This window comes from Mastigoproctus giganteus, chromosome 1 (genome assembly GCF_048544385.1).
Source record: "Mastigoproctus giganteus isolate SK-2022 chromosome 1, ASM4854438v1, whole genome shotgun sequence".
Classification (NCBI taxonomy): Eukaryota; Metazoa; Arthropoda; class Arachnida; order Uropygi; family Thelyphonidae; genus Mastigoproctus; species Mastigoproctus giganteus.
The window spans coordinates 71522526-71545733 of record NC_143575.1 but is presented as its reverse complement, the minus strand read 5'-3'; the positions used below and the strand labels follow the sequence as shown (position 1 = coordinate 71545733).

General features: G+C 35.3%; 1 protein-coding gene across 3 annotated transcripts in view; it reads right to left on the bottom strand.

Moving 5' to 3' along the window:
• didum (dilute class unconventional myosin) overlaps positions 1-23208 on the bottom strand; it is an 814019-nt gene that overhangs the window by 326151 nt on the left and 464660 nt on the right. For all 3 annotated transcript variants that reach the window (XM_090373351.1, XM_090373360.1, XM_090373369.1), the window contains exon 22: positions 9268-9492. In XM_090373351.1, the coding sequence (XP_090229477.1) occupies positions 9268-9492 (225 nt within the window). The remainder of the gene's footprint in view (positions 1-9267; positions 9493-23208) is intronic.

Sequence of the window (23208 nt, the reverse complement as noted above, 5' to 3'; positions counted from 1 at the left end):
TTTATCAGGTTGGTCAAACAAGATTTTCCTTTTCCAAAGCCACATTGCAATAAACTTAGGATATTATATTTCTCAAGATGATCTTGTAATGCATCTTTGATCACAGACCCCATAACCTTTCCTGACACAGGGGTTAAACTAACCAGTCTATAGTTACTCATCTGATCCTTGCCCCCACCATTTTGTATTGGTGAGACATTGGAACTTCTCCAATCCAAGGAGATAATCCCTGAATCTAACGATGACCTCATAATTAACTCTAAAAGTTTGGTGCATTCCTTTGCAGCTTCTTTCAATATGAATAAGCAAATACTGTCAGCAACTGGGGCCTTACCCACTTTCAGGCTCACAATTCTAATGCTCATAACATCAATATAATACCAAGAATGAATAGATAAATCTGATGTGGTGTTCAATGCTGGGACTAAGGTATGACAGGAGAGCTTACAGCACTGGTTACTGCATTGTCTCTTTCTATATGATTTATTCTCTTTCTATTTATAAAGGGTATACATCTGAAATATGGCCATAAGCACAGAAGCATCTGGTAATGTCAGGTAATGCCTCTTGTATATCAAGTTTTTCCTGAAAGAAAACTTTAGAAAAAAGTGTTTTTAAAATTTCTTTTCCAAATTTGTTTCCTAATTAATACTATCTATTCCAAATTCGAACAGATAGTATTAATGATTTTTAGAAATTTTCATTACACACAAAAGTGCCACAGTACAGCCATAGGGAAACACTACCCTAGATATAACAAATGTTCATCTATTTTATAATAATTATAAAGTATGAACAAAAAGTTCAGTGAGTGATCTTATAATCCTCGAATGCTTAGTGGCAGCTAAAAAATTGTGAATGGAATGTACAGCATCATCTTTTGTGCAAATGGACATCAGGTTTTAACTTGTTATGTGGCAATCTAGCAGAAAACTTCTTTGAGTGAACACTTTTTTTTTTTCATTTGTTGCATCTACTCAAAATAATAAAATTTAAACAACATGAAAACATTAAATTTTGTTAAATTTTGAAGATAGAGATTGTGAACTTAGAAATCCAGCCATGGAAACATGCAAAAGTGCTCATTACAGCTTATGTAAATGAGACTATGATGAAAACAATGCCCTTGGCAATGCCAAAAAAGACACAGTCAAAATCACATGCAAATATCATGCTCATTCCACATTTTGAAAATGAGGTGGTGGTGGTGTTGTGAATGGAATGAACAGCATCATCTTTTGTGCAAACAGACATCAGGTTATGTGGCAATCTAGCAGAAAACTTCTTTGAGTGAAAACTTTTTTTTTTTTTTTCCATTTGTTGCATCTACTGAAAATGACAAAATTTAAACAACATGAAAACATTAAATTTTGTTAAATTTTGAAGATAGAGATTGTAAACTTGGAAATCCAGCCATGGAAATGTGCAAAACATGCAAAAGTGCTCATTACAGCTTATGGAAATGATACTATGATGAAAACAATGCCATCACCAATGCCAAAAAAGACACACTGGTCAAAATCACATGCAAATATCATGTTCATTCCATATTTTGAAAATGAGGTGATGGCGTTATCAGAATTTGGTCCACGAAGTCTTACCACTGGTTCGGCTTACTATCAAGTAGTTTTAAAATGGTTGGGAGATGCAGTGTGCCATAAAGAACCTGATAAAGGTGGAATTGTTGACCCCATCACAACGATTAGCCTTGTTACACATCACTCACCATATAGCAGTTTTTGGCAACATTCTTTCTTACTGCATTATGTAACTTTAGGCTATTGCCAAAATTAAAAAAGGGCAAGAAAGGAAAAAAAGAGTTGATTTAAGAAACTGAATCTAGTACAACAACCCACCTAAAAAGCATTCACAAAGGATGACTTCCAAAAATGTTTTTAACAGTGACAGGCATGTTGGAACAAGTGTGTGGTTGCAGAAGGAGATTAAAAATGTAAGCAGTTATTAAATAAAATTAATGTTTACTAATATTCAATGATATAACAATTAATTATTATTATATTGAACACAATTAGTATTCAAGACATGTTCAATACTGAATAACAAGTAACTGCACAAGTAACTACAGGTCAGAAAATGTCTGCATTGCAAATGGATGAATCTACTGACATCAGCAATAAAGAATAACTCTTAGATTTCATTAGATTTGTTTGGAATGGAAAAATAATAAGCCAATTCTTTTGTTGCAATGAATTGTTTGAAACAATTGGCCATACTGAATAGATTCATCAGTATTTTTAAGCAGAAAATCCATTAGTCCTTATTATACATTGTTTTGTACGTGGAGAAGTTTTGATTTCTAAATGCTTTAGAGCAGTTTATGTGTTCATTTACATAAATAATAATTTAGGTATATTTGCTTGGTAATGAGAGTTGAAGACATTTTCATTTTAGCACTTGTACTGGAGTTTTTTTGTTTTTTTTTGTTACTTTTGCTAAAATAAATATTTAGTCCCCCCCCCTTGTTTAAGGTAGCCTGTACAAGCAGTTTGAAATAATGTGTAAAATAAAAATTAAAAAATAATAATAATTAATAAAAAAAAGATCTGTTTATGCTTTAGCATGCCACAGAGATCAGAGGAGTTTACAACTGATCATTTTAACAACAATATCACTATTCTCATATTTACTGATCACAAGAGTGCAAAGCACACTCAACCAAAACATATGTACTACTGGAATTCTGCATTGGCCATGTCAATTAACAAATGTTTACTGTCTCACTATTCAGTCTGATTGCTAATTTTTCTGAGGAAATAACAGTTAAGTTCAGGTCAAATATTTGACCCTTTTAACTGTATGAATTTGAAATTCACTTTTTTTTTTTTTTCATATCTCAGTTATAGTATTAGCATTAGCCATGCAGTACAAGGAAGCTCCAGGCTTTAAACAGCCAAAAATAAATAATAATAATAACTCAAATCAATATTCGAGCAAAAGCTTATTTTTGATTTAAGATTTACTATAAATTCTTATTGTCATGATAATAATAAATAAGCTACCTATGTGATTTTTTCCTTGTATAGGTACCTATCCAGCTGACATACACACCTTTGAATTTCCCTATGCTGTCAGCTTCAATAACCCATGAAAGCAACTCATTCAGGTAATTAACAACTCACTGGCTAAAAGAAAACTTATTATAATTCAGTCTAAACCTCTTCTCCATAATTTCAATTTATGGTCCCTAGTTCCTGAATCATTTATAACAGTGAAAATTTTGCCCTCGTCCATTTTACTTTCTCCTCTCACAGCCTTATTAGACCTCAGTTGGGTCTCCCCTAAGATGTCTATTACGAAGCTCGGTAGTCAACATATTTGAAGCCTTTCCTTATATGGATGCCCCTGTGCCGATTTAACCAGGCAAGCTGCCAGTCTTTGTACACTTTAAAGAAGCTTGACGTTTACTTGTTATTTTTTAGGTATGGTTCTATACTTGGACAGAGTATTCCAAATGTGGTCTTACAAATGGCTTGTAAAGTGGAATTATGATCGCTCTACCTTTACAAACAAATGTTCAATAAATCATTCACAGGAGATCATGGGCCCTATTTTCTGTCTGTCCAGTTCATGGAGAACTTCATGTCCACTGTATTGCAACCTCTGAATCGCTTTCTTCATCTACTCTTTTTACTTCAACCTCACCAAGTGTATAAGTTATTTTGAGGTTGCTATTCTTCAAGTGTAAGACTGCATTTTGATGCATTAAAACAGATCAGCCACTTCTCTGACCATCCTTGAAGTCTATGTAAGTCACTGTAAAGAAGCACTGCTTGTTGATGATCATTAATTTTGTTATCAAGCCCTCTACCTCTTTGTCAATGTTATTTAAGAAAATTAGAAACAACAGTGGTCCAAGTACTAATCCTTGGGGAAGGGGGGGCACATTTTAGCCCAATCTGGAAAGAATCAGTAATCACAGCCTTCTGCCTCCTGCCCCTCAGTGATCCATCTAAGGATCTTCCCTGTAATCCAAACATATTTCAGCTTATATAGTACCCTTTCATGTGGGACTGAGAAAATGTTTTGCTAAAATCAAAAATCTTGAAATTATTTCCTTCACCTAGACTCATGAGTAACTCTGTCAAACTAGCTAACCAGGTAATTCCAGACTGACCAGTCAGTGGTTACCCACTTCACTCTCAGAAACATTTATATGAAATGATGACATGTTGAGACTTCTCCAGTCCAAAGAGATCTCTCTCTCAAGTACAGTGATATCATCATAATGAATCTTAATGGTTCAATGCACTCTCTAGCCACCTCCATCAAAATAACTGAATACATGCAATCATTCCAGGAGCCCTACCTCGCCTTTGGAGTCAACATTTTTTCTTGTGAACAGTTTTCCTAAGTTCATTATCACTGTTTCCCTAACAAAGTTTCTACTCGCCATGAGCTGAAGTGTCTTTTGTCTATAAAAGTCGATGAGAGGTACCTGTTCAATTCAACCACATCAGTTGGATTTTCTAAGATTTACCCCCACACCCACTATGCAAGAGTCTGATGTGATTTGTTCTTGTCTTCTTGGTATTCACTATGTGAAAAACTTCTTATCCCAAACCTTTGTTCTCTTGGCCAGTAATTTCTCATAATCAGCCTTTTCCAGTCCAGCCTAACCTTTTCTATGCTACTATTACAGATAAACTCATAGCTGTTAAAAGCTTCAATACTTTTTACTGCTCTGTAACTTTCCAATGCAATCTTTTTCTGCTTTATTAAACTCACTAGTTTATTTTCTTTATTATCATTATGTTATATTTTCTTAGTCACAGATTCATGTCATCTGTGAATATGGCTTTAAAGGTATTTCATAATTATTAGCATTAGCATAGGCACATGATGCAAGAAAGCAAGCTTATATAGCATCAGCCAAAAAAAAAAAAAAAAAAACCCTTATTTCACCCATCCACTTGCTCCAAATGTTTGTCAAGTTCTGCCTTGAATCTATTTAAGCTATCAACTTCTACGACAGATGGAAGTTTGTTCCAGCAATCAACCACCCGCTGGCTAAAGGCAAACTTCCGCACATCTATCCTACAACCGTCTTTCCTCAATTTGAATTTATGCCCTCTCAGGCGATTATTCTGAGCAAGAGGAAGAATCCCATCAGCATTGAGCATGCTCAAACCATTCAAGGCTTTATACACCTCAATCAGATCACCTCGCAGGTGCCTAGTCTCCAGACAATGTAATTTGCAAAACTTAAGCCTTTCTTCGTAAGAGCAACCCTTTGTTCCATTCACTAATCTTCTCGTTCCAACAGCTCTACATCCTTCTTAAAATGAGGCCTCCAGACCTATGTACAGTACTCAAGGTGTGGTCTGACCATTGCCTTATACAAAGGAATAATCACCTCCTTATCCCTTCTAGAAAAATTCCTGTATATCATTGACAAGACACCATGAGCTACTCTTGCAGACCGTCTGCACTGCTCAGAAAATTTCATATCTATCTGCACAATTACCCCCAGGTCCTTTTCATTCTCTACCACTGTCAGTGTGGTACTACAAAGTTGACACGTTACTCTGGGATTACTGCTTCAAATATGTAGTACTTTACATTTGTCAATGTTAAACTTCATTTGCCACCTCTCAGCCCATCTGCTCAACTTTTCTAGATCCTGTTGCAGCAGTGTACTGTCCTGTCAGTAGTGTCATTAACAACCCTGCCAACCTTCATATCGTCTGCAAACTTGGATATTAAGCCTGATATACCACCTTCAATATCCTTTATAAATACAGAAAACAACAATGGACCCAACACTGAACCCTAAGGGACTCCACTAATAACATTAGTCCACAAAGAGCAGTGTCCATTGATTACCACTCGGTCTTCTCCCACTCAACCATCCCTTTTTCCATTATGACCTTAAACAATAAATTTGTGCAGTTTACCTGATCATATATGGGCCATTAATGCCATCAAATTTCTGCTCTGAAAATGTGCTACCAGGCCAAAAATTTTGGGAAGGGAACCACTAATCTAGGGAAGGGATGGCCAAACCACACAATGCATGCCACTTGTGGTAAATGCAGCTCATGTTGTGGCATACCTTGTAATGTGAAAATAAAAAAAAAAGGATGAAATTTATTTGTTAATCTATATTAATTTATTTTATAAGCATAAAACTGTTTTAATTTTATTCCAAGGGCATCTGGATCTACTTCTAGGTGATGGACAATGCACTGACATATGTGATATGTTTCAGTAAGCATTTTGCCACCGTGGTTCCTTCTGATAAAGTATTTTTAAAGTTACCTAAGTATTTTGGTTTGGCATATTTATCTCAGGCATAGCATACTTGAAAAATATACCATTATAAAAATCCAACGTGGGATGTTTTATTTTTTATGAGAAAATACATTTGCTCAATGTATCATTTTTTCACAAACACATCTATCATGTTAAGTGAAGTGTTGTATTCATGACTAAATTTATTGTACAGGTCGACCATCACTAATCCAGCCACCAGTAATCTGGTTCCACTGCTAATTCGGACTTCCGCGAATGTAATCTCAAATTTCCCGGGTCGGCGCACCGACTTGCTGCTACTATTTTGGTGGCGTTGGTTGCAGCATCAACTATTGGCGCAAACTCGTAAACAATGGCAAGCCATTCTCACTTGTTTTTGTGCATTTATTATTATAACCTGCTCCCATTTAGCCCCAGCCATGGTTCCAATGCATAAAGGAAGTACCTCTTATGGTCCATCTGTTATGGACAACACCATATATTGTCCATAACAGATAAAGTTGAACTTCTTAAAAAACTCAACAGCGGTGTGTCTGTGAGAAGTTTAACTCTGCTTAATTGTAAATTCCAGCAATTTCTCTCAGTTTCTTTTATCTTAGTAATTTTCTTTTAGCCATTCCTTTTTAGATTTTTTTTTTTAAACAACACACTTATACAAGCTTGCGGAAAAACTCGACACAATATGATGGATAATACAGCACGCTAACGAACTTGTTTTCACAAAATCTTTAACAATACTGCCAAACTTATTGCGATGTTTGAGAGTTTATTTTATCATAATTAGTTTTATTGCAGCGCTCGTCACGTGTGCAGTAAGCTAATCACAAACAACCTTCATATGTATGCCGTAATAGCGTCACACGTATGTGGCCGACATGGCTTCTCAAGAAATAAAGTAACCAACATATGTGGCCATGTTGGCCACATATATATGACATAAAAAATACTTTTTTTTTTATATATTTTAAGCGAAAAACCGACAACACTGACATTACAATATTTATTTTAGAATTATTAATCAAATTATTTCCTAAATATTTTTGGCCCCTGGGGAATTTTTTTCTTAAACTGGCTTGGCAGTCAATCTATTAAAGGTAGAAGGTGGTGGTTAGCTGTTGGGTAAAATGTATGTGCCAAAATAACCACCGGTGATCTGGCAAACTTACTAATCCGACACCCCACAGGTCCCAACGCTGCCGAATTAGTGATGGTCGACCTGAACTAAATTTATTGCTAGTTGAAAACAAAACAATAAATGAAGTTCATGTGTATAACTAATTTAATAAGCATACTATACACTGATTGGCCACTTTATTAGGTACCTAATAGCAAGTCCCCCAGGGTGCTCAGAACAGCCTCGATTTGTTGCGACTTAAAAAAATTGAATGGTCAGATCTCTGCTCTGACTAGATCATTCCACTTCACATCACAAGTGTTCCAGGAGATACTGAGATGTGGTGACTGGGGAAGTCAGTTCTGTAAAATTTTGGTTGTAATATGGTAAATTATCCTGTTGGAACAACCTGTTCACAGGCAGATACACTGCAGCCATGAAGAGATGTGCCTAATCGGAAACAACTTACAGTAAACTGTGGCATCCAACAAATGTTGCTCCACTTGTATCAAGTGTCCTGATGTACACTATTTACACTGCTGGTGACACATAGCAGGATGGGTCATGGACTCATTCTACCTTTGTCATATTCTGGTTCTCCCATCAGAGTAAAATAGCAGGAACAGAAATTCATCAGACCAGTCAATGTTCCAATTCTCCACTGCAGTGTTAGTATTCCTAAACCCGCTACAACCATACCTTTTTTTTTTTTTTTTTTTTTTTTTTTTTTTTTTGGTGCCAGGAGTGTAATCTGAGTTCAGTTGGCTGTGATATAACATCCATGACAAGGTATAAAGAGTTATGCATTCTGAAATGCCTCTTTGGTTACCAATGTTGTAATGAGTTGTTATATGGCTGACTGTACCCATTCTGTTGCATCCACCTTATCCTGCGCAAAGCTTGTGCAGGATAATGTGGATGCATAGTTCTTGCTACACCATAGGAGCAGCAAAAGACACTTTTAATTTTCCCAACTGCTACATCTCAGATTTATGCAGGCAATACAGCACATAAGTTGTGCCCAATTTTTGCCTTGATCAACAATCTTTTAATGCATATTTAGTAATGCTGCAGATTTTCTTCCTCTGAGTTTTTGTTATACCCTCAGGGTGCAACTGTCAGGGTAATTCACACACCTTCTTTGATTCTGCTTAAACATTTTAACAATACACCACTAAGCAAAATGCAGAAGAAACAAACAATATGCAATAGATACACAAATAAACTGTACATGTTCCAAGTGTCTTTCCATTATTAAAAAAGAGAGAGGTAGGAAGACAGACAAGGTTGAACATGTTAATCCTCCTCAGTATCTGCCATCTGTAAGCAGACACAAACATTTGCATGTGCTCAACTGTCCTGGAAATGTAGAATGCCTTACTACAATTTTGGGAAGTAGACATTATTATTATTATTATTATAATTATTATTATTATTACTAGCCACATAGTGCAAGGAAGCCTGAGGCTTATGCTGCACCAGCTAAAAAAAAATTAGATGTCATATGTCATATCTATTTCTCTAAATTGTATTGAGATATTATGGGTAAACACAAAATACCTTTATATGAAGAAATTGTGACATAATGCAAAATTTTAAGAATTATTTTCGAAATCCATGCATAAAAATTGACTGAAAACAGCTGATATATTCGTAGAGGTAAAAATATTGTCCAGTGTTAGTAAATTTTATACACTGCAATTTGATGAATGGATAAAAACAATCATATCCATGAAAATACAAGAGAATCTGAGTGTGATTTTGCCAGAGATAGGGGAGGATTTACTAGTCGAAACTAAACTGCTTGAAAATTAATATCCCTTTTATTAATAACCTGTTATTAATTAAAACATTCATAAAGAAACAATAAAAGTCCTTACCTCATTTTTCTCATTTAACAATAATTCCTTCTCAGATATAAGGTCTCTCTTTTCATCTTGAAGATGTTCTAATTCCACTTGAAGTGATGCAATCTTTTCTTCAAGCTCAGTAATATGATTATTAGATACTTTGAGAGCTCCCTCAAGAGATTTGGCCTGCTCTGCTTGATGAGTAAGTTCTTTTGTTTCTTCATTTTTTGTTTTATAAATTCGATTTTCTCTGACCTTTAAAAAAATACCCATATTGTATACAATGGCATTCATTTATATATTAATTATGTAAAATTTTTTTTTTATTAATATTTCGCTTTCTTAACAGATTAAGTGTGCAAATTTCAATCATTCAAACTTTAATGCAGCATTTAAAGTTTAAATAAAAGAGGGTTTCAAAAGAAGTGCAAGATAACGTATTAAGTGGTTCATTTGATTACAGATTTGGATTTGCAACATTAAGAATTATCCACCTGCCAATTTTTGTAAATTGAAATGTATAGAACTTTTGAAACCTTAGAATATCATTCTGAAATATTTCATCCAAATCCATAATAAATAATTCATGCAGACTATATGATGCAAAGGAAAATTATGTTATGTTATTATTAAATGCAATAAAATACATTCTAAAGTTATTTTATTTATATGTTCAGAAAGTTTTTCTTTTTTTTTGTGTTCTATTACATGGTATTGGTTACTGAATTTAATTTTTTTTTTTTTTTTTAAACATTAACCATCTAGCTGGTACATGTGAACAACAAGCAGCAAATCTTATAAATTTAAATACCTATTAAAATAACAACACTTTGAATTTTAGTATTCCTCAAGTAAGATAATCACTATTAAGTTCAATCGTTATTTTTTAATTGGAAAAGTTAAGCTATAAAAAAAAAAATTCTTATGGCATCACATTAGCATTAGTAGAGGCATACAATGCAAGAAAGCAAGCTTATGCAGCATCAGCCAAAAAAACCCGCTTCCATTTCACCCCTCCATTCATTCCAAATACCTGTCCAGCTCAGCCTTAAATTTATTTAGGCTATCAACTTCCACAGCTACCCACTGGCTAAAGGCAAACTTCCACACATCTATCCTACAACTGTCTTTCCTCAATTTGAATTTATGCTTTCTCAGGTGATTATTCTGAGCAAGAGGAAGAATCCCATCAGCATTGAGCATGCTTAAACCATTCAAGGCTTTATACACCTCAATCAGATCACCTCACAGGCACCTAGTCTCCAAACACTATAATCTGCAAAACTTAAGCCTTTCTTCGTAAGAACAACCTTTCATTCCATTCACTAATCTTGTTGCCCTTCTCTGTACTCGTTCCAACGGCTCTACATCCTTCTTAAAATGAGGTCTCCAGACCTGTATACAGTACTCAAGGTGTAGCCTGACCATTGCCTTATACAAGGGGAATAATCACCTCCTTATCACTGCTAGAAAAATTCCTGTATATCATTGACAAGGCACAATGAGCTACTCTTTCAGACCGTTTACACCGCTCAGAAAACTTCGTATCTGCCTGCACAATTACCCCCAGGTCCTTTTCATTCTCTACCACTGTCAGTGTAATACCACAGAGTTGATACGTTACTCTGGGGTTACTGCTTCCCATATGTAGTACTTTACATTTGTCAATGTTAAACTTCATTTGCCACCTCTCAGCCCATCTGCTCAACTTTTCTAGATCCTATTGCAGCAGCGTACTGTCATTAGTGTCCTTAACAACCCTGCCAACCTTCGTATCATCTGCAAACTTGGACATTAAGCCTGATATACCATGATCAATATCATTTATAAATACAGAAAACAACAATGGACCCAACACTGTACCCTGAGGGACTCCACTAATAACATTAGTCCACAAAGAGCAGTGTCCACTGATTACTAGTCTGTCTTCTCCCAACTCAACCATCCCTTTATCCATCAATCTGCAGCAAACTGCCTCCAATTCTACACTGCTCCAATTTGTGCAGCCGTCTTCCATGTGCAACAGCATCAATGGACCTTTCTAAGATCCAAATATATGATCTTAGGATCTTTTGAACCCCCAGGGTCTTTTTCATTCTCCATTACTCTGAGTTTAGTACCACACAGTTTGTACATTTCTCTGGGATTACTGCTACCCATATGCAATTCTTTGCATTTTTCAATGTTAAACTTCAGTTGCAACTGTTACACTGGCATAATGTTGTTACTGTCATTATCACTGCCAACCTTTGTATCATTTGAAAACTTCGACATTAAGCCTGATATACCATCATCAATATCACTAATAAATATACAAAACAATAATGGGCCCAACTCAGAACCCTGGAGGAATCCACTAATAAGATTAGTCCATGAAGAGCAGTGTCCACTGATTCTCCCATCTCAACCATCCTTTTATCCATTGTGGCAACTTGCCCTTAATGCCATACTGCTCCAATTTGAACAGTAGTTTTTCATGTGCAACAGTATCAAAAGCTTTCCTGAAGTCCAAGTATATGATATCAAAATTATTTATTGCATCCAGTTCCTTTGTTACCACATTATAGTATCTAATCAAATTGGTCAGACACAGACTTCCCCTTAACAAACTCATGCTGTGTCTGAATTATTACTGCAGTCTTGTCTAGATGACCCTGCAGTGTTTCTTTAACCAGCGACTATTATTTCCATTATTTTTCCTGGAACAGAAGTTAAACAAACAGGTCTGTAATTACTTGTGTCACCATTCGATCCCTCTTTTTGAATTGGAGATACATTTGCACTTCTCCAGTCAATGAGAAACTCCCCGAGTCCAACAATGCTCTCATAATTATGGCTAAGGATTTGCTTGCTTCCTTTGCAACCTTTAATATAACTGGATAGATCCCATTCATCCCAGGTGCCTTTCTTATATTTTAACTTGAACAATTTCTCCTCTACTTTGCTCTCAGTTATTACAAAATCATTTAGTTCCCTGTTAGTGTAATAAGCTTCTGTTCTCCACTTCCCTACAGAATTTCTCATGGGTGAATGTAGATGCAAAATATTCAGTTTGCCAGCTATCTGAGCAGGATCATCAACAGTCAAACCACCGATATCAAGTGGACCAATCTGACTTATTCCCTTCCTTCTAGAGTTTACATAAGTAATGAAGTCTTTGCTGTACCATAGGTCTCTGTGGCACCCAATAATTTATATGCATCTCATGTCTCATTAGTTCATCTTATATCCATTTGGGCCTAAATCTTGAACAGTATTTCTTAGTTGGTATGAAAAGCCTAATAGCTTCCAAGACTAATTCGTGGAATGCTTCCCATTTAGAATTTGTTGTTTTTAACATCATCGGTTGGTCCCACTGTATAGAATTTTAAAAATCTCTAAGACCACTGTAGTCTAAGACCACCTTTATGAAAGCAAAACCCTTCCCTTTACCCCCAATGGTAGTTATATCTTTAAGTAAATCCCAGATCAGTACACTGTGATCGCTGAAATTCTTAATGCATGAATAATCACTTCTGATAATCAGCTCAAGAGTATTACTCCCTCTGGTTGCCTCTTGAACATGCTGCTGTAGAAAACAATCCTCCAATAAATCCACAAAAGTCTTGCTAGCGTGAGGGTGACCAACCCACAAGTTCCAGTCGATATCTGGGAAGTTAAAATCCCCCATTATTAGACATTCTGATTTACTGGCTCACTATTTCTCTGCACAATTGTTCATTGTACACTTCAGAGTCATTAAGCCTAAAACACAGTCCTACCCTTATTTTTGCTTTCTCTGTGTTTATTTCACACCAAACTGACTCAACAGTACACTGTTCACCAATGTCAACTGGATACTGTGCCTTAGATCTTATGTGTTTCTTAACTAACAGAATAAGCCCCTCCTCCCTTCCTATCCTGTTTATCATTTCTATACACATTGCACTCCCCAAATTCCAATTCTGAATTCCTTATATCTGTGTGGCATCACATCTCTGATATATCAACAATATCTGCCTTTGATATCTTGACCAGCACTTGAAATTCGTCAAATTTATTTAATATACTCCTTGCATTGGTGTACATGTACCTGTTCTTACTCTTAATTACCCTAACACAGCTGACTCATTTACTTGTTTCATGATGACTCCCAGCAGTTCCTGAATCCCCAGCAACTTGCAACTTCATACAGAAGTCAAAATAAAAATTAAAAAAAACCCAAAACCTTTTCCAGAAATAATAAAATTGGACACCTGTCAGGTACTATGCAATTATGTTATGATCAGCAGCATGACCAATGGTAGGTTAACCTATAAAATGATTTTAAGAAGTATCAGGATTATTATTAAGATTATGGTCCAGCTGAAGGCTGGAGAGGAAAAAAAAAAAAAAAAAAAAAGCAAGACATCTTTAATATATTAGAAAGAGCAATAGAAACTAATGGCAAAGAAAACTACTGGTTTAAGATTCAGACAGCAGGATAAAATATAACAATTATATACACAAATATTTTAGGAAAATTAATAAACATTAATATTTTAATATTTGTTAATGATACTGACACAGGAATGTTAAGTTTGATTTCTGAGAATGCCGATGATACAAAGGCAGGCAGGGTAGTTAATGACAACAATCAGTTTATGATACTTCAACAGGTATTAGATAAATTATTTGGATGGGCTGAGAATTGGCAACTGAGGTTTAAAATTGATAAATGCAAGATGGTGCACTTGGGTAGCAGTAATCCAAGAATAAGATATTATTGGGTAGCAGCAGTCCAAGAATAACATTATTTGGTAAGGTAGTTGATAAGGAAAAAGCCCTTGGGGTTAATTTTACAGTCTGACAGGAAGTTCTTTGAGCAGCACAGAGAGGCTGCTACAACAGCTCATTGAATTCTGTCAAAGAAATTCAGGAACTTTGACAGCAGGGACAGATAGGTAATTATTCCATAGCATAAAGAAGTAGCTGAGTGGAGCAGGAGTGCAGTAGCACACGCTCTTTGAGTAGACTGGGATTCAAACCCCTGACTGTTAAATACGGTCGATCTGCCAACCTGGACTGGAGCAATGTGGTAGATTATGGTCCATTCCCTCAACATCAATTGTTGAGGGGCTTCCATCCTTCAGTGGATTGATAATGGCTGCACTTTAACTTCTTTTATTTATTTTTTTAAAGAAATGGTTACGTAACATTTGAAATACTGCATACAGATTTGGAAATTTCAGTTTAAGAAGGAGATATATCCGGTGGAAAGGATACAGAGAAGAGCAAGAAGATCAGTTGTGGGCACAAAAGAATATTCTTACAAAGAAAGAACAGGGCTATGTAAATTTCAGTATCTGGAAACCAGGCATCTGTAAGGACTAAGTGAAAAGTTTAAGACTTTAAAAAGGATTAAGTAAACTTAATGCTGACTGCAGCTTTATTCTTCCTGAGATGACACCACAAAAGCGGAGTAAATTTATTCCCCCTTTGTGATAAATTAAAAATGGATGGTTACAGAATAGATAGGAAGAAATTTGTCTTCAATCAGAAGTGGCTAATTGAAATAAATTTAAAGGAGATTTGGACTAATTTTTAGAAGGAATGTGTAAATTAAGTGCATTAAAATATTTAAAAAAAAAAAAAAAAAAAAAAAAAAAAAAAGGCAAATCATTAGTTTTTTTTTTTTTTTTTTTTTTGGCTAATGCTCTGCTTTCTTGCATCATTTTTCCAATACTAATGCTAACACAATAATATTGAATTGCAAATATTTATATGCATGGAACCCAATTTTAAGAGTAATATCTTAATTATTTTTTCTTTTAGGTTTAAAAAAAGTCACATCTACTGAAACCAATAACTTTGTAAAAGATAAAAGAGAGTTGTGAAGTAACAAAATATCTTATTTTGAAAGGATTATCTGTTAAGCAAACCCAAGAGAACATGAAAGATACATGACCCAATTCATATAGTACCATCAAGGACTGGGTTACTTAATTCAGAAAGGGCTGCAGAGCCAGATAAACTAAGTCTGGATGATCTATGAATGTTACTTTTAACCACAAAAAAAAAAAGGAAAAAAAAGTAATGTCGTTCTTTACCTGATTTTGAAAGTTCATTACATCGGATTACAATGTAGCAAAGACATTAACTATATCTGCTAATGAAACCATCATATTGTCCACAAAGAAGTAAGCAAGAAAAAATTTTCAGTGAAAAATGGATATCTACCAAATATATTTGACAAAAATCTTCACAACGTCACTAGATGGAGTGCCACTGTGAAGGGCATCATTAATTATATTCACCAGAAATTATAATAAAAATCTGTCCTGGAATATTTTTTTTTGGATTATTTTTAAAAAGCTTTTTCACAACAGTTACAAAAATGGGGAAAGGGAAAAAAAAATCCATTAGGAATTAAATTCATCAAGATCCTTGTAAAAACAACATTTTGAATGTTTTGTTTACATTCCTCATCAGCAATCACAAAGGATATTTGTAAGTCTATTTTTCATCCAACAACAATAATCTTACCGAGTTGTACTCATATATGATTATTGCACTGTGAATAATAATGATCTAATAATATCTGAAAAAGACTTACTAGGCAATTATAACCATTGGATTTCAAAATGCAAAAAAAAAAAAAAAAAAAAAAAAAAGAAAAAGGTGAACTGAGTTAGACTGCTGTTTTAGTGTGATTATTTTCATGGTGCAAGGGGTGCTGTGGCCAAAATGTATTTGTCACTATTTTAATTAATGAAGGATACAGTATAAAATATAAAAGATGGTTGTTTAAAAAAAAAAATATATATATATGTTTTTTTTTTACATCTGTATCTTCTTTATGTAATTAAACAGCTCAGTTAGATTCGAGTCATCCCCTATGACAGCGTTTCCCAAACTGCATTCCGTGAGATGTGAACAAGCGTTATGCAAAAATTCGTAATTAATAATTAAAAAAAAAATAAAATAATAAATTTTCATATTTGTAGCATACACCACTTTTGTATCATTATAATTTTTAACATTACTTTTTTTCAGTTATTAATATACTGGCATAGACTAATAATCAAATAGACCATAGAATACTTTATTTTGGCAGGCTTTGCATAGAAAAGTATGCATAGAGGTAATGACATCTACGAAAAAATAGCAATGTAGTGGTCTAATATGCCATTTGTATGCGAATTAGCCCCGAGTACACGGATTGAAGGAGAGAGGGAAGCGAACCGATATCATAACTAAACTCACTTCCTTGTATACATTTTTTTTGATAATTATCAGTATTTCGAAATATTATTATTAAAATAAATGACCATGGATTTGTGGTTGAAAAAAGGAACTTTAAAATGAGAAGCAAGTACTTTTATTATTGCAACTGTGGTCGATGAAAAGGAACATAATATTGTCACACTTCAAAGTGAGGATGAACAATTGCAGCATTTTGTTCCCCAAAAATCCAAAATGAAAAAAACAGAAACCAACTAATAAAAGACCAAAACGAAAGTATGATGACAGTTATTTGAATTTCGGCTTTACATGTGTTGTAAACAAAGATGCTCCTGATGCACACTGCATCGTATGTAATAAAATATTAGCAAACAGTTCTTTGGCTTCTGCTAAACTTCTGTTTCGTAAGTGTTCCATAAATATATTGTGAGATGAAAAGTGTTCTGTGAATAAAAATGTTTGGGAAACGCTGCCCAATGAGATGCTGTAGTGATTGGGGAGAGATCTATTTTTGCTAAAAATAAAGCAGGCTGTCACTATCATAGTCAGGGAGGATGTGTTTTATTGTCAGTAGAGTGTGATAATGGGGACAAAGAGGAGAATCAACTCCTGCTAACAAGTACTGGTGCACTAGATGAACATAACTCATGTAGATTCAATCAAGGATGGTTTCATCATGTCTGATTTTTCTAAAACCAGTTTTCACTGTTGGGATGTTCATTTCATGTTTCTCTCTCTACCAGTTAAATATCCACAGGTTTCCGTAAATGATTCACAATATGCTTACAATCTATATATAAACAGCATTATCGGGTAAACCAAAGCATGGTGGGTTTTTTTTATGAATCAGTATGTTTGTTTTTCCAGAATTTCAGTAGGCCTAGAATCTAACAATACAGAACATGCCTTCTAAGTTTTGAACTTAATTTGGTTGGGATTTGATAAGGTAGATGACAGGTGCATTCAGAGGGAGATGTATTCTTTAAAGCTGTCTGCTCGTGGGTAATCTGCATACATATAGCATGAGGTTATATTCTTACACAATCTGTTTTAGTGCTAAGATTATTTATTTATTTACAAACACATTGCAGGTTTCCTAACAAAATGTATGATTACAGAAGACAACTTCACTAACAGTGGTGATGAATATACAAATACATGATAAATGTGTAATATAACATGAACGACAATCATGCAGTTTAGGTAGTAATGTACAAAGGGTACTAGGAAAGGTTTGCAATACAGCTTTGTTTATTTAATTTTTTCAAAGTAATTTCCTCTACATTCAATACACCTCTCCATCCTCCGAAACAAATCTTTAAACCAGTTCTGCCAAGTTTCACTAGGGAGTAAAGCACACTCGTTGTCCCAAGCCCGTGGAAGGTCCTCATCACTGGAAAACCGCCTCCCTTTTAGCTTCATTTTCACATGCGGGAACAGTGCAAAGTTGCAGGGAGCAAGGTCTGGACTGTAGGGAGGGTGCTCGAGAAGTTTCAGTCCTGTCGTGGTCAAATATTCGGTGCAGGCTTTGGCGCGGTGAGCTGGAGCATTATCGTCATGGAGGTACCAGGTGTCCATTCTTGACTTTGGCCGCAGGTTCTTCATAGATCCAATGACTTTAGGCAGGCATTGTTCAGTATACCACTTAGCTGTGACTGTCTTCTGCGTGTCCAAAACAACACGTTCCACAATTCCACTCGATTTGAAAAATACAGCTATCATTTTCTTCTTTACAGATCGGGATTTTCTGACAATTACGGGTGTGTCGTCATCATCAAAGACCCAAACTTTGTTTTGAGCCTTGGTCGGCAGATCGTAATAGTACAGCCAAGTCTCGTCACCTGTCATGATGTTGTTCACATACCGAGATTGTCCCTTATCAAACTTTTTTAACATCTCCCGGCACCAAGTCACACGTCGTGTCATCTGCTCTTCAGTCAGTTGATGCGGCACCCAGAGAGAACAATGTTTCTTCATGTGCAAATGATCTTGCAGAATCGAACGAATTGCTGGTGCATTTAGGCCCAAAGTATCCTCTATCTGTTGGTAGGTCACTCGCCTGTTTTCGTCAAGCATTTTCCTCACAGCAGTAACGTTTTCCTCCGTAACTGACGTTCGTGGCCTTCCCGGCCTCTCAGAATCCTCCAGAGTGAAATTTCCAATTTGGAATTCTCTATACCTCCTGAATATCGTTGTACGATGTGGACAATCATCATCTAGTGCAAGAGTCATTTCTTCTAAGCACTGGTCTATGGTTAAACCACGCCCAAAATTATACCGCAAAACTGTCCTTATCTCATTTCGTGACCACGATGCCATCGCAAGCACTTTACACTCTCACTACTAATGAATAACTGAGCCCATCGACTTGGCGCGGCGGCTACTATGCACGTATGAACATGTCTCAACATGCAGCAACAAGCAGCTTCCTGTGATTCATTGTTGCGTCATATTGCAAAACTTTCCTAGTACCCTTTGTATTTTCATTCATGTGAGGATTGGTTGGTTGGTTTTGATTTTATTGGCACATTAGCTACTAAGGCTATAATGCGCCAAGACCAGATCATATAAAAAAAATTCTTTCATGTGAGGAAAGTTGTATGTCAGTTACTGAGTAAAAGGTACATAGACGATTGTGCAGGTGCTTTACAGAGTACCTGAAATGGAAAATGATTGAAAAGCACTTCAGTTACATGTTTTTTAAAAGCTAGTGGAGGTTCCAGTGGAGTTGTATCCTGGAACATATTCTCAAAAATAATATTCCAATATTTCCTAAGTTCCTGTAGCCTAATTGTAGCATATTTGTTCTCATTTAGTTTTGTGTTATAGTTCTTTCAGCTGAGGATCACATGGATGAGAATAGAAGATGACAAGGGAGACTTTTGATTTTAATAGCATATCTTCATCTAAGATTAAGGTGTGCTATTAAAATCAAAGTAAGTAGTATGTACATTGCCTGAGATAAAGTAGAGGTTCATCAATATGTTGCTCAAGATGAAGTGGAGGTTTATTTGCATCTATGTATAAATGGCATAAAATGTGAACCAGTGAAGTTTGAAAGGCTCCCAATGCTAATCAAAGGGCATTGTGCTGCACTGATTGAAACCACTTCAAAATGATTTTCATCACAGAATCACAGCGGTGCCTCCGTAGCCAGGTGGGCAGGAGCAGAAGTGCGTAGCACATGCTTCTTAGACGGGGGTTTGAGCCCATGACCACCAAATACGGAGGATGCATAAAGTCAGGGAATGACCACCGCATATCCACAGAGTAATATGGCCTTAGTTGCTAATGCTCCTAAAAATCAAATAACAAACAAAACAGAATCACAGACAAGGTGTGAACCACAAATGGATGACAGTTCAGATAAGTGGAGTAGGGAATATTGGTCAGCACCCCCAGTACATTATAGAGAAAATCCTCAGTATATTCACCTCTTCAGATACTAAGTTCTTATATATGTGATGTGTTCAGTTTATTATTAAGTATCAGTCCATGAAAACAGGTGCTATTAGAAAAATGTTAACCATAGTTCAAATTCTAGGTGCAATTCATATATCTTGCAGAAGCAGTTTTCCTGTGAAGAAAGATTTATATTTCCTTTCATTACTAGGGACTGATTCTTGTGTGGAACATCCTCTTCTAAAACGCTGTGGTAGTGGTTGAGAGAGAGAGAGAGAGAGAGAGAGAGAGAGAGAGAGAGAGAGAGAGAGAGAGAGAGAGAGAGAGAGAGAGAGAGAGAGAGAATTTGGTAGTGAACAGAGGGATAGCAATTTCTGCAAGAATTCAAATGGATGAAGGAGTTGTAGAGCATTTTCAATAGTTGCTGTAGCATCAGATAATATACATTATTAGGTAGAATAGCAACAGAACTTAAATGGGATAACTCTTGTAACTCAGCAGCTCAGAACTGCTGATTATGTTAAAAGGTTTGCTTCATTGCAAAGCTTATTGTTTTACATTTTTACACACACACACACACACACACACACACACACACACACACACACACACACACACACACACACACACACACACACACACACACATTTTTTTTATTTCTTTGAAACAATAGTTCATGTGAGGTGGCTGTAGATCACTGAAAGATGGACTCTGCTAATGCATTTGCTATCTCTTCACACGAGGGCAATTTTTTCCTATCTGAATGCAAAATTGTAGAGCAGATGAGTAGATATTTGCCATTAGTCATTTAATTTTGTTCCAGTTTATTTCAATTTCTGTATCTTATGAATTCAGGAGAATTCCCAGATCCAGGGAATTCCTTTAGGCTCGTTTCTCTGATTACCATGCATTTGCTTCACAACTTTTTTTTTTAGTTGATGAGAATTTCAAAGGTTGCCTATCTCTGAAACTGATACCATGGTATTTTCTTTTCTTTTTTTTTGGATTGTTCATTGTTACCTACATATCCACCAATAGTTAATATATCTGCAGTGACCAGCAGAGGATTTAAGTAATGTCCGTTACTGCTGCTGTCAATATCAATTTAGTTTCATTATTAATCATTATGGATTCTCACAATGATTTTTATACGATATCAATTTAGTTGTGTATTCTGGGTAACTTTTTATGATTGCTGATTTTGAATAATGTTATTCTTCAGCAAAATCCTCAAGATACATAGATGCTGATGTTTGACTTTCAAAAAGCTGGAAATCAGGAATTTTAAGTTTTTTAGTAAATATCAAAACAAGAGGAAAACAAGAGTTACTTTGGAAAAGGTTTTTCTAGTCTTCGCTGCTCTGACAATTAACCACTGATAATATATACATTTTATATATATTATACAGATTAAAAATACAGATATACTGTAGGATTATTTACCAGTACTGCATGCTTTCAAACATTAATTTACCTAAAATTTTTCTGTCTGTAGATTTCTGTTTGATATAAACTGATTTTGATTACTTTGAGAAAGGTACGGTACTGTTTAAGATTTCTGCCCTCTTGAGAAATGTTGAAAAATTTTGTTCATAAAAATAGTCCTGCTGTCTAGACTTGGCTATCAAGAGCATTTCCAAAGCTTCACCAGAAAGAGAAGATACGAACTCAGTTTTTGTTTTTCTTACCTGATGGCTATTCTCTTGCACTCATCTGCTGCAAGGAATAATTAAAATTCCAAGTATAACTTGGGATAAGTTGTGATATTTCAAGTTTTCACACCATTTCAGTTCCCCAACCAAGGACCACTATACATCAATACTTTTTCTTTTATAGTGGCATCTGGTAGATTCAAAGTTGCAAAACATTTATTGCTTCATCTATTTCTTTATCTTTAAGAGTTCAAAGAAGTACTGGAAACTTGTCCACAAAGGATTTCAAATTTGAAAATGATGCAAAATGAAATTTATACTACATTGGCATTTATAAGAACATTTTTCAATGGGAACTTGTGCACTAGTCATAAGCAGCAATAAAATACTTCCTCATTGATAAAAATAATATAACCTTCTCTTCTTTTTGAATCTCCACAACTTTGGCAGTAGAAATATCTATGACTAAGTCAGAACCATCTATCTGGTTTAGTCTGCTATGATAATCAACTTACAAAATGGAATTGGAAAATTTAAAAACTCTTGGTTTAATAAATATGCACATAACATTTTTCAACACAGAAGTAATGACCTCGGTACATGGTGGTGAGGTATGCTGGATTGAAATGCTGTGTTCAGATTTTCAAAAGTTCATATAACATTTAAAAGAAACATGCTTCAAAATCTTTTATACTTTTGTGGTAGAATAGCAACAGAACTTAAATGGGATAACTCTTGTAACTCAGAAGCTTCAGTTTCAACTGAAGCATACCACAAAAGTATTATCTTTCCTTTTTTGAATAGCAGTAAATTTTCAAAATATATTCATCTATGTTCATGGAAAGGCATGCAGTCCCCCTTTTCAGCAAACAAATTAATAGTTTTTTAATCAGATTATTCAGAAGAATAGCCTAAAAGAAGATGCCCAACGTTTATCCTGTAGAATCATCTTCAAATGCTGGAACTGAGAGTAAGCCACTTTTTCTTCATTTATTATTATTTTTTTAAATATCAAGAAAGGTCACCATAATGGGAAATGGTTTGGTATCACTTTGATTAGTGCTATCTGTAGCAACTGAAAATGGCCCATTTTTCAGAGCCATCATTACCTTTTCCTTTCCAGTCTCTACAATTATACTAATAATGGCTGCTGCTTTAATAATACTTGCTATTTCACCACTAGGAAACATATTGCTATACCTTCAAACAGGCCTATGGGGCTGGGAATTTCCATACTATAATAATTAATGATAAACACCAGCCAAGAAATTGAACTGAAAATTTACTATAAAATAAAATAATATACAGTGAAATGTGATGAAAATAAAAACACTGATTAAATTATAGTTACAATGTAATTTAAAATATAGTTAAAAGCAGTAAAATTAGCTAAAATAAACTGGGTTAAAGCGATAAAACAATGAAACCTGGAGCTTTCGGAGAACTGCTGTCTCCTTCTTCAACAGCATACTACTAGTGCTAAGGCACATCCTTAAGTAGCAGGTCCATGGCACTCATGCACGTGATCATCAGACACATGATCTACATTCTCCATGCACGTATCGGAAACGGAAGTGGCTCGGGAGCGTGTCAAACAGAAACGGTCATCCCTTCTGAGGACAACTGCCTCAAACAGGGGGTGAAAACGGATCCCCCTGTCCCTATTAATAGTATTGTGACTGGATGAACCGATTCGCAAGCTCTCGAGCCACTT